Genomic DNA, 15,346 nt, shown 5'->3' on the forward strand with positions numbered 1-15,346 from the left:
TATATATATATATAGAGAGAGAGAGAGAGAGAGAGAAATGATATAAAAAACTCATGTGAGTTAAAGAAACTTAAAGAACCTCATCTCCACTCTCCTAAAAAAATTATGGTTGGAATTGAGTGTTACAAAATATGTTTTTCATAAAACATGTTACATTCTGACAAAAGGCATGTAAAATCTTTTTACTTTTTATATTTCGTGTCCGACAAAAAAAGGTGTAATATGTGTGTCTATTAGACTAAAACCTTTCCATAAAAACAAGTAACATTTTTTTACATGCACTATAAATTAAAAAAACTCGTAAATTCTAGATTCTAAAATGTTACACTTCATTAAATCTGAAAAATCTGCTTTTGAATCCCAAAAAAGTGTAACATGTTCTCCTTCTCTCTTATGACAAAAAAATGTTCGTCTGAAAAAGTCTAATATGTGGCAAGTTTAATCCACTTATTGAGTTTCTTGAGTGTGTGTGCGTGTATCGAGATAGTTTAAAATAAGCAGTCCTTAGCGTGCGTTGCGTATGCATAACGTGCGTAATTATGAATATAAAACATGCGTGACTAGGGTTTATTCATGCGTGATTTTGTTGTTTTTTTTTGTTACCGCATGCGTGATTATGATTTTTATTCATGCGTGATTATAGTTTTTTGTTTATGAGTAATTGGGGTCTGAGTTTTATAACATGCGTAATTTACTATTATACGCATTGCATGTTAAGGATTATTGTACGTTAACCTTCCCATATATATGTATGTGTTTCGGCCGTTTGTTTGGAACCGATGGTCTCTCTGAAGACAGTATTTCTATCTCTATGGGTAAAGGTAAGGTCTACTTACATTTTATCCTCGCCGGACCCTACTAGTAATTTCGCTATATTTATGGGGTTTCTCGGATATGATTGTTGTTGTAAAATTCCTTCATCAAAATCAATATTGAAACTCAAATGTCTTCATCCTAATAATCAAACCCAAGACGGTTAGTGTTGGAATTATATATTACAAGCTATGGTCTATTGGTACAACTTTTCTTAGCTATCATTATGTCAAATGGTGAACAGTGCATAGATGTACGAACAAAACATTCAAGGGTTCTAACCTGAGATCATTTATTGGTGCCCTCTGCGATGGAGAAATGACGCCCGAGAAGATGGATTTCCTAAGAGAAAACCTTTTAACAACAAATGGTGGAGTACTGGTGTTTATTTAATCTCGTATAATTTATCATGTAGAATGATTATGTCTTTTATATCTTTGTTCAAATGGGTTTTTCTTATGGTGTGTAAAGATACACATAATGTTTCATCCAATAAAATGAAATCGAGAAAAAAAAAACATAAATATCACTTGTTACGTATTATGAATATGTTTTCGTTTGTTTAGAACAAGAAGTTAAAAGTGTTCTACCTGTAGAATTTTTTTTTTTCTGTAATTTTATAATAGACGTTTTTTAAACTTTTTATTATAAAAAAAACTATTATACTCTCTATTAATTAAGAGAACTTTTAATAGACGTTTTTTAAACTTTTTATTATTAAAAAACTATTATACTCTTTGTTAATTCTCTGTTAATTATGAGAACTTTTAATAGTGTGTTTATGTTAGAATGCACATCACCAATTGGTAGTTGCTTTTTTTTTTACCTTTTTCTATACACCACGAACCAAAACGACAATGGCCAAATCACTGCCGCATCATGCAGAAAAATTGTCAACCGCCCTGAAGCGTTGGCCTACCTTAACTCTAATTAACGATAAAATCATGTTCAAAGGAGAATTGTATTCTTAAAATTGTCATAATAATGCATGTTAATAATTAGAGTTGACGAGGCGTAACCCATTCATATCTTCCCAACAACCAATCTTCAATGTACACATCACCTCTCCTCTTTGAACCCGCCGAAACCAGCGCTGGTGTACCCTCATGTACCCATCCCCTTGCATTATTTTCCAGGCAAACACACACAGACACACAATCCTCACTCCATTCTTCGGTGACTACAACCTGCAAACCCTACCCCACGGCACCAGCGACGGTGTTACCGCTTGGTGACTGCTACCCCCGATGTTGGTTTACCGAATACACCCCATCTACCCCCTTAACACAATCCATTCCCACTCAATTCATATACGATCACTATTTTTCATTTTCTTTTCTAAAATAATAAGCAAATGACCAGATAATAAACAACACCAGTTTGCTACATAGTTGAACCACCTTTTTACACTATCCATGAAATTGTTTTATTAATTATCAGTGTCACCTACAAAAATAAGCTTATTTTCTTTTTAATTTTACAAATCTTTCTGCAACATAAATGGATCCTTACTTTCTGCAACATAATACCTTTTTAGACCAGATTTGAAGTTGATAACGTTGGTCAACTATAAAGACAGATTATACATTCAAATTGTTTCACATTTTAGTTATCTAACTACCTAACCAAGAAACTTAACCTTTTCTGTATACTTTCATACAGCCTCAAATAGTTGGTTTGTTTCATCACCAACTATTTATAAAGACTGCCTCCACTCTCATATTTCAACATCCAGAATTACATTCTTGCATTTTACCTGTCAAACTCTCAACTCATGGAGCACGGGAACATCTCTTATAACTTTGCATATCATAATTTACACATTCATAGGTTGGGACACATGTCCCCTCCACATTCATTTGAGACACATGTCCCCTTCTCCTTTCATTTGCTACCGTGTTCGTCATTAAGCCTATCCACGTCTCCTCATTCTGAACCGGGTTTTTGTCTCCATGTCTTCTTCCAAACCCTAATCCTTTCCCCAAAATATTCAGCCGTTTCTACTCTTCCCTGTCTCTGCAACTCAAGGCGAACTTGTCATATTCTTCAAAATATTTCATTGTTCTCTTTATCTCTCTCTAATATTACCGACCTAAGATCCGCCCCTGCATAGTCCTATTCAGTAGGGTTTCTCTAATCCCATTCAGTAGGGTTTTAAATCCAAAACAGATCCTGAATCAGCATACACAAAATTGAAAGTAAAGAACGATGATGAGAGTTTCGCCATCTACATATTCATACATGTTCATACGTTGGAATTCATTGTACATCAAATCCTTATTTGTAATTCATACTTATACGATACTTATTCACGATGCATGTCCATGCTTGTCCTCAAATTGTTACCTAAAAACCCCTAATAATATGCTTATTTAGACAACGGTTAATCATCTAATATGTGACATATACTTGTCACTTACAAACATGTTACATACTTGTACATTACACTTTTTACCTAGTTAAATCATGTTTTATTTCATATTTCACCTTGTTACAAGTTAGGGGAAACATTGTTGCATATTATTACACAACTTAATTAACAAAATTACTCATTATAATGTTTTAAAAGAATAAAAAAATAAAGAAATATGGCAGCCCCAATTCAGCAAAATTCAGCCCCATATAGTTGGGCTTTGTGGGCTAGTTTCAAGGTGTAACCCCTTCTAAACACTTCCAAAGCCCAACCCATTGAAACCCTAATCCTTCCCCCTATAAATACCACTTATAACCAGCCTCCCTACCACTTTTGCAACACTAAAAACTCTCAAAACATCCTCCAAACCGTAGCTGAAAGCAAGGGTTCGAGCAGATTGACACCCCTTCACGAAAATGAGCATAACTCACTCATTTCTTAACGAAATCACTTGATTCTTTTTCCTACTTACTTGGATAATCATGGGGTTCGATTCCTAGACTTCTCCTTGGAGAAATCAGACCTGGAAATGCCCCGAAATCGTCCATAAACTTTCTGTTTGTTTTTATGTTCATCAAAAACTTGTTTAAACCTATGTAACTTGTGTTCAACACATCTCATACCTATGTCCTAATGCTTACAACTTATCCCATGGTTGGTTAAGCTTAAAAACAAGGTTGAGACATTTAAAATCAGAGGATTAAACCTCATAAACTTGGTGTTTTGTTTAGGGTTTCAACCCACAAATCATGTCAAACATAGCCTTTGATACATGAGTGATTATGGAACGACTTGGGTTGTCCTACATACAATCCTCACATGATTTGATGATTTCTCTATAGTTAGGTTGTTTATGTTATTGTGCAAATCCTAGTTCGTGACCCTCCTTGGTTGTTGTTACACCAAGTGAAGTGGTGAACATTCAAGGGGCTCCTAAATGGAAGCATGTCCTTCCTACCCCATACATGACATCTATGATAATACGAGGTGCCTAAATAAAGATCCTAATCTTCTACCTCCTACTTGAATTATTGGACTAAATAATATGTAGTACCTAACCTAAGTATATATATACACTCATTCGAACCTTTGATGTTGAACTTGTGTTTATATGTTAAAGTAGTAGAACATCACCTAAGACCTAAACCTTGTTGTGATTCTTATGGGTGTTCAACTCATGAAAACATTATCATAACCCTTGTGGTTACCAAGTGTCATACAAGGGTTAAGTGTTGAAGATGATTATTTTCACATGCTATTCTCATATCTTACTTTTATGTTGTTTTAAATACCGAATCTCGACTCTAAGCATACTACAACTTTAACCCTACACATTCAACTTTCTAACCCCATCAACTTCGTCACATTGGATAATCGGAAAGCATATGCAAATTTGTGAGTATACTCGCAACCCCCTTTTTTATGTTTACCACTTTTTGGGGTGTAACATGTTTTACTATTAAACTACACTTAAACTTATTCTTTATGCAATGCACAAAACAATCCCTATATATGACTACTATGTTATGATACTTGATGCTTACGTGGACCATACTTATGTGATATGTTTTAGTCATTAGCTCTCACGAGCCTCCCTTCGACATGTATAGCGCTATAGGAGTAAAAAGCTCCGCCCCCCATGAAAAAAAATTCTTAGGTCCGCCACTGGCTCTGATATGGTTAATATTTTACTCGGTAATTTTGAAGGTCTTTGTTCATGTTATTTGAATCGATCTGCAGAAGCATCTGTTTTTGATTTGAATATGAAGGTTTGTCATGGTAATTTTTTGATTTGAATATGAAGGTTTGTTATGGCCCTTAATGACGTCCAAACTCCGTGGCGGCAAGAACGTTAGCAAGAAACACTGGCGTTCTCGCCCTGGCCGGCTTCTCAGCAACAGCCGCAATGCCAAGCCGGGTCCGGTTTGCGAGCCAAGGTTGGTTGACTAGCTGATGCAGTTGTTTATGCTGCTGGTGGAGTCGGATCATTTGGAATTCAGGTATTTTAATCTCTTAAAATCACATGTAGAGATACTGATATAGTTAACAACCATAAGTTTGCTACTTATCATAGCTATAAGTTGTTAATACAGCTTGTAAAACATGTGTAGTTCATGGCTATTATTTAGGGGATTTACTTTGCATCTTGATGTGCATTTTTTTTTTTTTGTAATTTTAGTTGGTTATGAAAGTCTACTTTGCTGGTAAAATGTTTTAACTTTCTTTGCTTCACTGAAACACGTAATCATCTTTTGTTTCCATTTTTTTTACTTTCTTGAATTTGGTTTAGTCTTCAAACATGCTTTCTTTTTTTTTTCTTCTGGAAAAGCAAGTAAGTGTGGTATGTTAAATATGTTTTCCATTTTGTTTGTTACTAGCTATAAAATGGGTAAATTCTAAACGGGGTCGGTCGGTCGGGCGTGGATCTTTGCTTTATTATTATTATTATTATTATTATTATTATTATTATTATTATTATTATTATTATTATTATTATTTTGTTGATGAAAACTTCCGAACGAATGGCAGCTGAATGTCACAAGATTTCTGGGAGGCTGAAACTGTTGCGGTCATATATTTTAGAGCTGGATACGCACCCACAAGATTTCACACCCCTATGCTAAACACTTGATTTCTTCTACAGAGGTCTCATTCTCCTCTATCTTTTGTGTTTTACAAAGCTAAATTTTGCCGAATTTTATTAATTACGACATCAGAAATCTCGGCCCACAACCCCATTTTCTTTATCTACATTTTTCGCTATGTACTTTAGCTAAAATGTTTTATTTGGTAACTTATGTTTACTTGGTAGCTTCACCATTGCTGCATTTTGAAGGAAAACACATGGTTCAAAGAAATAAATTTCTAATTTTTGTATTAATTATTTTTTTTTCTTAAGTCTCTTCATCAAATGTTTACATTTTGTGTAACTGTTTGGCTGGTGTAGTCTTAAAATTTGTTGTTTCTAGTTTCATTAACAGGTTAAATGTTTATATACATGATTATTTGGTAAAGAGAGATTTGAAAACTTCTACTCAGACATTTCTAGCTGAAGGAAAAGTCTCATCTGGACCCTGTTGGTAAGAATTTTTTTGCAAAGATGATTATTTTTATATATAAAAAATAAAGATTTTTTGTTCTTTTTAGTTCATATAGTTTTTAAAAATGGTGTGTAATTTCGGCAGCTATTGACGCCTCTATTGGCTTTCTTTTTGACTTTGCATCAACAAGGTAATAAACCTCTTCCCAAAAAAACTGTTCACTTTTTTTACTTTTCAGCATTCCTAAAGTAAAAAAGCTGTAAAACAAAACAAAACAAACCCTGTCTCCTTACTTTGACCTATATGTTTGACCTTACACATAAATGGATCCTTACTTTCTGCAACATAATACTTTTTAGACCAGATTTGAAGTTGATAACGTTGGTCAACTATAAAGACAGATTATACATTTCAAATTGTTTCACATTTTAGTTATCTAACTACCCAACCAAGAAACTTAACCTTTTCTGTATACTTTCATACAGCCTCAAATAGATTTGTTGGTTTGTTTCATCACCAACTATTTATAAAGACTGCCTCCACTCTCATATTTCAACATCCAGAATTACATTCTTGCATTTTACCTGTCAAACTCTCAACTCATGGAGCACGGGAACATCTCTTATAACTTTGCATATCATAATTTACACATTCATAGGTTGGGACACATGTCCCCTCCACATTCATTTGAGACACATGTCCCCTTCTCCTTTCATTTGCTACCGTGTTCGTCATTAAGCCTATCCACGTCTCCTCATTCTGAACCGGGTTTTTGTCTCCATGTCTTCTTCCAAACCCTAATCCTTTCCCCAAAATATTCAGCCGTTTCTACTCTTCCCTGTCTCTGCAACTCAAGGCGAACTTGTCATATTCTTCAAAATATTTCATTGTTCTCTTTATCTCTCTCTAATATTACCGACCTAAGATCCGCCCCTGCATAGTCCTATTCAGTAGGGTTTCTCTAATCCCATTCAGTAGGGTTTTAAATCCAAAACAGATCCTGAATCAGCATACACAAAATTGAAAGTAAAGAACGATGATGAGAGTTTCGGTGTTAAAAATAGACAAAGAACCGGTTAGATCTGCAGGTCAATTAAGTTCTTCGATTTTGTTCAGCGGTTAGATCTCCCCTAATTTGCTTTCCGTGAGGGCAACTTCACCGGTAATCCTTATAATAATCTTCTTTGTTGTTATCGGTAACCGATTTACTCCTTATCTTTCCAATTTGTATGTGACTGGTGTGATATAAATGGTTTCTGTTTGTTTTGTTTTGTTTAAATTGTTTGTTTTTGTTAGGTTTTAGTGTGTTGGAATATGTTTTTGTGGATTCATGTGATTTGAGGGGGATATGTGTTTTTGTGGTGAACTGTTTGACTTTTGAGTTTTTGTTTATGTTTTGATTAGGGTTAGGTTACAGTTTGGGACCTAATATTATATTAGTTTCATTTTATTTTTTAACATAATACAACTATACTTCGGTTCGATAAATATTGTATTTTTGTTTAAGTGATGCTTATTTATTTAATAAATTAATATCATATGAAGTTTATCTTTGGTTTTTCTACATACACAAGGTTAGAATGTAGATAATTTATTTAATAAATTAATATCATATGAAGTCTCTTCATCAAATGTTTACATTTTGTGTAACTGTTTGGCTGGTGTAGTCTTAAAATTTGTTGTTTCTGGTTTTATTAACAGGTTAAATGTTTATATACATGATTATTTGGTAAAGAGAGATTTGAAAACTTCTACTCAAGCATTTCTAGCTGAAGGAAAAGTCTCATCTGGACCCTGTTGGTAAGAATTTTTTGCAAAGATGATTATTTTTATATATAAAAAATAAAGATTTTTTGTTCTTTTTAGTTCATATAGTTTTTAAAAATGGTGTGTAATTTCGGCAGCTATTGACGCCCCTATTGGCTTTCTTTTTGACTTTGCATCAAAAGATAATAAACCTCTTCCCAAAAAAACTGTTCATTTTTTTTACTTTTCAGCATTCCTAAAGTAAAAAAGCTGTAAAACAAAACAAAACAAACCCTGTCTCCTTACTTTGACCTATACGTTTGACCTTACACATAAATGGATCCTTACTTTCTGCAACATAATACTTTTTAGACCAGATTTGAAGTTGATAACGTTGGTCAACTATAAAGACAGATTATACATTTCAAATTGTTTCACATTTTAGTTATCTAACTACCTAACCAAGAAACTTAACCTTTTCTGTATACTTTCATACAGCCTCAAATAGATTTGTTGGTTTGTTTCATCACCAACTATTTATAAAGACTACCTCCACTCTCATATTTCAACATCCAGAATTACATTCTTGCATTTTACCTGTCAAACTCTCAACTCATGGAGCACGGGTACATCTCTAATAACTTTGCATATCATAATTTACACATTCATATCATATATTATAATTAATACTAGATATATATTTTATGGTACAGTAACATCACCTATTTGAAGGACTTGGATTTGGCTTGTCGTGATTACACTATGAAGGTTCGTATACTCCGGTTATGGAAGCAACCCATGTATAACAATCCAAAACAGTTTTACTCGATCGAAATGATTGTGGTTGACGAACAGGTATATGTTTCAAAAATCTAATTTTTAAATATTTCACATTTTGGCAGTTGTTATATTATTCTAAACCTATTTAAAGGATAAACATATTCATAGTTTATATTTTTCATCTTTTATGTTGTAGGGAACAAGGTTGCAAGCCAATGTTCTCCGAAGATGTATGTTTATACAAAGAAGTTTTTAGAAATTTGTAATGTGTGTTTATATTTTTTTGTGTACATCTTTCATGTCAAATTATTTAGTTTGTTATTTATTTACTTATTTTTATTATTTTATTTTAGATTAACATTAATTTCTATTATTTCATACTCTAAACAAACATTTCATAGGACATTTTAAAAAATGAAGATGTCGATTTATATTTCCTAAACAACTTACTAAATTGAAACTTGTGTTCATAAAATTAAAAATTGAACTGACAAGCGTCAAAACATTATTATTTAAATTACTTTGTTACATGTTTTTTTCTATTCTTTAAAAGATCATACATCGTCTTTATTAATATGTTTTAAATTTTATTTTTTGAACCTGTGTGTCACACGGGATATAAGCTAGTTAAAAACTAAATAAACAAAATAATAATCACTTGAATATACTCTATTTAGTGTTGAATTCATCAACCTTCGGCCGCTCAGCCCATTTAAGTCTCAGCCAGCCGCGGTAGTGTAGCCTCAGTCGGCCATTGTCACCGCTCCTCCGCTCACTGTAGCCTCAGTCAACCGTTGCTGCCGCTCCTCTACCAACCGTCCCCTTGCTGGTCACTCTGGGTCCATCCCCGAACAGTCACCCCAATATTTCCAGGATCCCCTCTACTTCCTTATATACATACTTTGACAAAATACTTTGATTTAAAAAATAATAGAATTCAAGTAGTATCATTAATTTGTAACAAAAATTAGGAAAAGAAAACCCATTAAGTTTGAAAATCTTTAGATCATCCAAAAGGTTAAATCATAAATGCTTGAACATCAACCAGCTTTAGTGATCTAAACACAATGTGACACTGTAAACAGCAAACATCCCCATTTCAGAATTCAGAGCATCAATCATGTTTTGTTAACTGGAAACTATATGCACCAAAAGAGTAGCATCTAACACAAACATCGAAAATACTGCGGTTAACTTTACAATCATAATATTAAATCATGCAAAACAATTGTTTATGCTAAATCATACCCAAACCCGAAATGAAGGACAAAGAAGATGTCGACTGAAGTTGAGTAAACATTACAAAATCATAAAAACAAAGAACATGAACGTTTGTTCTTTATGAAACAGCTCTCTCATATGTTAAGAAAGACATACATCATAGTCTGCTACAAACTACACGTTTGCGGGTATCATCGATGTTACATGTTGTCTTTGTTGCCACCGTCCCCACCATGCCTGCAAAACATAAGTTAGCAGTTGAGGTTAAATTTTCCTTCTGACGGTAAAATTTTAAAAATTACAGGGGTTAAGAATACAAACCGCCATGAGGGGGTGAAATTTCGGGACTTTCTATCCAACTGAAGATTCTCCAAAGCAATTGACGTGCGATTAACATCCTCGGAAGTATCGTCGCTTTCGTATCTATAGTTGTAATCATCATGCCTGTAGCTAGAGGTTGAAGAACCTCCTCGTCGGTCTGAATAATTAACATAAACATAAATAATAGTACAAATATGGCGAATGCTAAGAAGCAGATGAAAATAAATTTTACCTTATTTTTTAATTAAGTAAAGAACACGAATAGTCCCTGTGGTTTTCCAAAATTTCGAATTTGGTCCCTAGCTTTCTAAAAGCACAGGGATGGTTGTTGTGGTTTGCACTGTGTAACGCATTTAGTCCCTAACTTGGACCTCCTAAAACCTTTATATTTGTTGACCGGGGACTCGATGCGTAACAAAGTGCAAACCACATGGACCATCCATGTACTTTTGAAAAGCTAGGGACCAAATCCAAAACTTTAAAAAACCACTGGGACTATGTGTGCACTTTATTCTTTTTAATTTGTAAATAATAATAAACCACTGGGACTATGTGTGCACTTTACTTCTTTTAATTTGTAAATAATAATATAAAGGGATAGTAATGCTTACCAGATGTCTGGGAACTGGTACCTTGTCTGGCATAAGAAAAACAGATAATTATTATTATTAATAAAAATGTATTTCTAAAACTAAAATTTTCATAATTATTTAATTACCTTCCCAAAGGAGCTAATCCACCAACGACAGAAGATGGAGATGGCCTTCGGTTTCGAGAATCTACACTGCCTCTTCCTTGAGATTGACTCTGCAAGAAATAAAGCAAGTATATAAGTTAGTATTAAACATTTAAACCGAATTGTCCATATTTAAATTGAATTCAATCAATAACTTCACATATATTAAAAGCCAGTCCTATTTAATCCAAAAGTAAATAAAAAAGTATCATAGTTGGAATGTCATTCTAATTTAAGGGTGCGTGATGATAGATCCTCTCTTAGAATCATGAAGTTACTAAATTATTGCATCGATACTAACACTTCCAACACAAGAACAAAAGTATACAAAGAATCGAATCAAAATTTATCTGTTTGATTTGGTTCTATATTCGTTATGCTTTCAGAGGTACGAATCATTCCAGCAAATTTGGAAGCAAGTAAAAGGGTTCAATGCTGAGTTTCAGTCAAAACCGAGCCAAAAAAAGTAATTGGACTTCTAATTATATGTTACATACTTTTATCCTATGCAGTTAAAGCGGTCCAAAATCGAATAGCGGTCAAGGTCCGCTATATGATATATAGGTTATAGCGGTGGTATAGCGGTGATATAGCGGTGTATATAAATATATCTTCGAAAAATATTAATAGTAATATCATTCCATTATCAAAAACCTGTTGCAAATCAAATACTAATAGTAATTTGAAGTATTTAATTTAAGAATCAACACAATCAAACACCGTTACTGCTATAGCCGCTATAGGCCACCGCTATAGCACCGCTATAGTGGTATTTAGCGCCGCTAATAGCGGAACCGCTATAGGCCACCGCTATTTGGACCGCTATACACCCTGAGGTCCGCTAACCGCTATAGCACCGCTATTGACTGCTTAGCTTTTATCAACTAATTATTACTATGACGCATCGCCACTAATTATTACATCATTAAGATATCCTATGAGTGAATCCTCCAAACATTCTAATTAAGATTTAACCTAAACATCACGCCCTGCCCATGCATATAAGAGGATACTATAAAATAGAATACTGTTGTGTCCAAGAAGCTCTACCGAGTATTCTATTTTCTAACAGGTGTTAAAATGTAAGTTTGAACAGAGTTGGATAATCAACTGACTGAAGTTAGGGATAGTTAGGTAATTTCACATGCATCTCTCAATAATCAACTTTTTTCATATGAACTCCGTATCTACTTTTCTGAGTCTGACTATAAAAAGAGGCCAATAAAGTTCGAAAATAGATATCAAACCTCAAACTTCAAGAAGCCTTCAAGCACGTCTAACAGTAACGGGCCACTATCCCCATTCCTGTTTATATCATAACCATTTTTGTTACTAAAGTCCCTTAACTCTGCTTTCCAGGCATCCTTTTGCTGCAAATGGCAGGATTAAAAAAGAACCGCAATTGAACAAAACTTGAAAGTTGAAAGAATCGTGAATGATAGTATAGATGATAAGAAAGAAAACTGTTACCAGATTACACTCGGGCAAATACACTTTTAGCGTGTGGCCCAGTTGTGCCCAATCCAAGTATTCACAAATTAACGCAGTTAGAAGCCGGCCTGAAATCAAATCAAATAAAACCGAAAAATGTGTTACGCTCGTGATTTAAATGCCATCCACTCATCCTCCATGGAAATAAACAGATATTTGTTCTTAAAACTTTATTTGAGGATACCTGAAGGGGAAGCATGAAGTTGCTTTGCACGATCATTGCAGCTACCCAACAGTGCAGGAGGTAGACCTTCATCCTTTTCAATCACTTTATCTTCTTCCTCGATTGCCTCAAATACACTCGCTCTGAGTTCAGCCTTTCATCGATAGCAAACGTATTAGTAATAAGTGATCAAGTTGATTACGTAAGAGAATATATAAGTGCAAGATTAAGTTCCTTTTTTTTCCTTTTTCTTCAAATAAAGCGTATTCAAACATAGATTACTGTATTTAATACGAATAAAGAAACTCACACGGTCCATAATCGTATAAAACGTAGATTTAAGATCTTTGTTATCACTTCATAGCCATTTTGCATCTTCTTATTGTAACATTTACAAAAGACCTCTCATGTGTTAACACCTTCACTCAACATATTAAATCAAACAACAAACATATAACATCATCATACTCAGTAAACCCCACCAATAGCAAAGCTAAGGTAGGGTCTGAGGAGGGTAAGATGTAGACAGCCTTACCTCTACCCATAGGAATAGAGAGGCTGCTTCCAGTGAGACCCCCGACTCGATAGTAGCTTTGCATCAAGCCTTGGACATAAGGCACATGACACTCAGCAACCGGGACAAAGGCCGATTAGTGCATGTATCCCCATGTCGTTCGGCTATCAACGTCGTTCGGCTATCAACGCCACCACACGATGCATGATTAACCATTTGTCGCTTTTAACGTTATTTTCACGAAATTAGTAAAATAACATTAAAATTAGTGCAATTTCACTTTTGCTCCCCGAGCGCTCACGCATATACACATTATATGCCCACACAACAAACATATAACCTAACCTCTAAACAAATCCTCCAATTCCACAAACCAGAAGCCCTAACAACTTGAAAACTTAAATTATTTTAACCACACGAACCACACGAAGATATCAATATCATAGCAAACTCAAAACCCTAAAACCGGATTAAGGTCATACGTACGTTCAATTTTAACCTAAATACACTCAAACACACAATATTACATCAGCATTATCATCACTAGCAAGCTCAAAACCCTAAAACCAAAGTGGAGTTATATACACATTTAATTTTAACCTAAAGACACTCAAACACACAATACAACATCAACAATATCATCACTAGCAAACTCAAAACCCTAAAATCAAAGTAGAGTCATATACACATTTAATTTTAACCTAAAAATACTCAAACACACAATACAACATCAACATTATCATCACTAGCAAACTCAAAACCCTAGAATCAAAGTAGAGTCATATACACGTTCAATATAACCTAAATACACTCATACACACAACATAACATCAACATTACCTTCAAATCGCCTAAAACACATAACACGCACCCGATCCAGCAGCATTTTATACAAATTCAACAGATAACAACATGATTTCCAGTATACGAAGAATTGTAAGTGAAATTTGAATGAATTAAAGGATAGAAACATGTAAACAGATGATAAAGGATGTGTGTTTTACTCGGATCTTAGCGAGAACGCCTTTCTTTTCTAGGGTTCGAGTAACGAGCGTCTTCAGGTCCATCATTTCTCTAGTGTAATCATCCATTTTTTTTTCAGATGATGTTTTGTGTTCGTCAAGTTGTGTTTATATCGTCGGAAACAAAATCGATTTGGGGATTCGTTTGAAATTTTTTCGACTGTTTTTGTGAGAATTCGGGTATGTGAAGTGCGACCCAACGGTTGAAACGGGTCGTGTATATGGATGCTTCAAGCTTCAAAGGTCTTGTTGAAATGATTGACTATATAATTCACCATAATGTATTATTGACTGGCCGCAAACGAACGTTCAAAGAATAGTTGGTGAACTGTTGGATGGAAAGTTCGTTTGTGTTTGTTCGTTATTAAATAAACAAACACGAAAAATTCCGTTCGTTTAGCTAAATGAACGAACATGAACTGATGTCGCATAGGTCGCATTCGTTCGTTTATGTTCGTGAATGTTTGGTAACGTGTTCCTTTGTGTCCGACAGTTCATTAGCGCTTTTAGTTTTATATTTTATTTAAATACTTCAAAATTCCAACAAATGAAATATTGAAAAGTGTCAGTGTATTATATATTTTATTCATAATGCTTGTTTTTGTTTGTTTGTTTCCATTTGTGTTCATGAACATTAGTTTGTGCTCGTTTGTGTTCATTTTCGTTCGTTGCCTAAAATTAACAAACGAACACGAACAAGTTCATTTTCTTAACAAACAAACATGAACATAAAATCTCGTTCGATAAGTGTTCATGAACACAGGCCCGGTTATTGGGTTGGGCAGCCCGGGCAATGGCCAAGGCCCAAAACTAAAAGAGGCCCAAAATATAAAATTTTGTTTATGTATATTACATGAATAATATGGGACTGCACGATATAATACAATAGCAACCCAACTGGTTTTTTTGAGTTTAGTTAACAAAAGTTGTGTGTTCGATTCTTGGTTTTGCCCTTTTTTCTATCTTTTTTTTTTCATTTTCTGTAGCTGGCCGGTTGGCCTTTGAGTTTTTTAAGGTGTTGTTTGTTTTTGCAGACATAAACTGTCTGCAAGCTGATTTCATCTGTTTCCATGTCTGCAACTGAA

The 15,346-nt window shown here is 34.2% G+C and overlaps 1 protein-coding gene across 1 annotated transcript; it reads right to left on the reverse strand.

Moving 5' to 3' along the window:
* Nucleotides 1-9,966: 9,966 nt before the first annotated feature.
* On the reverse strand, nt 9,967-14,488 carry LOC110868812 (protein TONNEAU 1a). The gene is made up of 8 exons (XM_022118075.2): nt 14,244-14,488; nt 12,747-12,879; nt 12,542-12,630; nt 12,319-12,441; nt 11,054-11,142; nt 10,947-10,972; nt 10,336-10,492; nt 9,967-10,251 (listed from the first exon to the last, which is right to left on the reverse strand). The coding sequence occupies exons 1-8, from the start codon at nt 14,328-14,330 to the stop codon at nt 10,215-10,217; spliced, it is 741 nt and encodes a 246-aa protein (XP_021973767.1). The 5' UTR covers nt 14,331-14,488; the 3' UTR covers nt 9,967-10,214.
* Between the last annotated feature and the right edge of the window lie 858 nt (nt 14,489-15,346).

The sequence above is a fragment of the Helianthus annuus genome, chromosome 7 (genome assembly GCF_002127325.2).
Source record: "Helianthus annuus cultivar XRQ/B chromosome 7, HanXRQr2.0-SUNRISE, whole genome shotgun sequence".
Lineage (NCBI taxonomy): Eukaryota > Viridiplantae > Streptophyta > Magnoliopsida > Asterales > Asteraceae > Helianthus > Helianthus annuus.

What these genes read in the sequence shown, in the direction of transcription:
- LOC110868812 (XM_022118075.2), bottom strand. Translation starts at nt 14,330, where the DNA reads ATGGATGATTACACTAGAGAAATGATGGACCTGAAGACGCTCGTTACT. An exon ending in ATTTGCCCGAGTGTAATCTG is followed by an intron (nt 12,442 to 12,541) that starts GTAACAGTTTTC and finishes TGCCATTTGCAG; the next exon opens with CAAAAGGATGCCTGGAAAGC. An exon ending in GGATTAGCTCCTTTGGGAAG is followed by an intron (nt 10,973 to 11,053) that starts GTAATTAAATAA and finishes TTCTTATGCCAG; the next exon opens with ACAAGGTACCAGTTCCCAGA.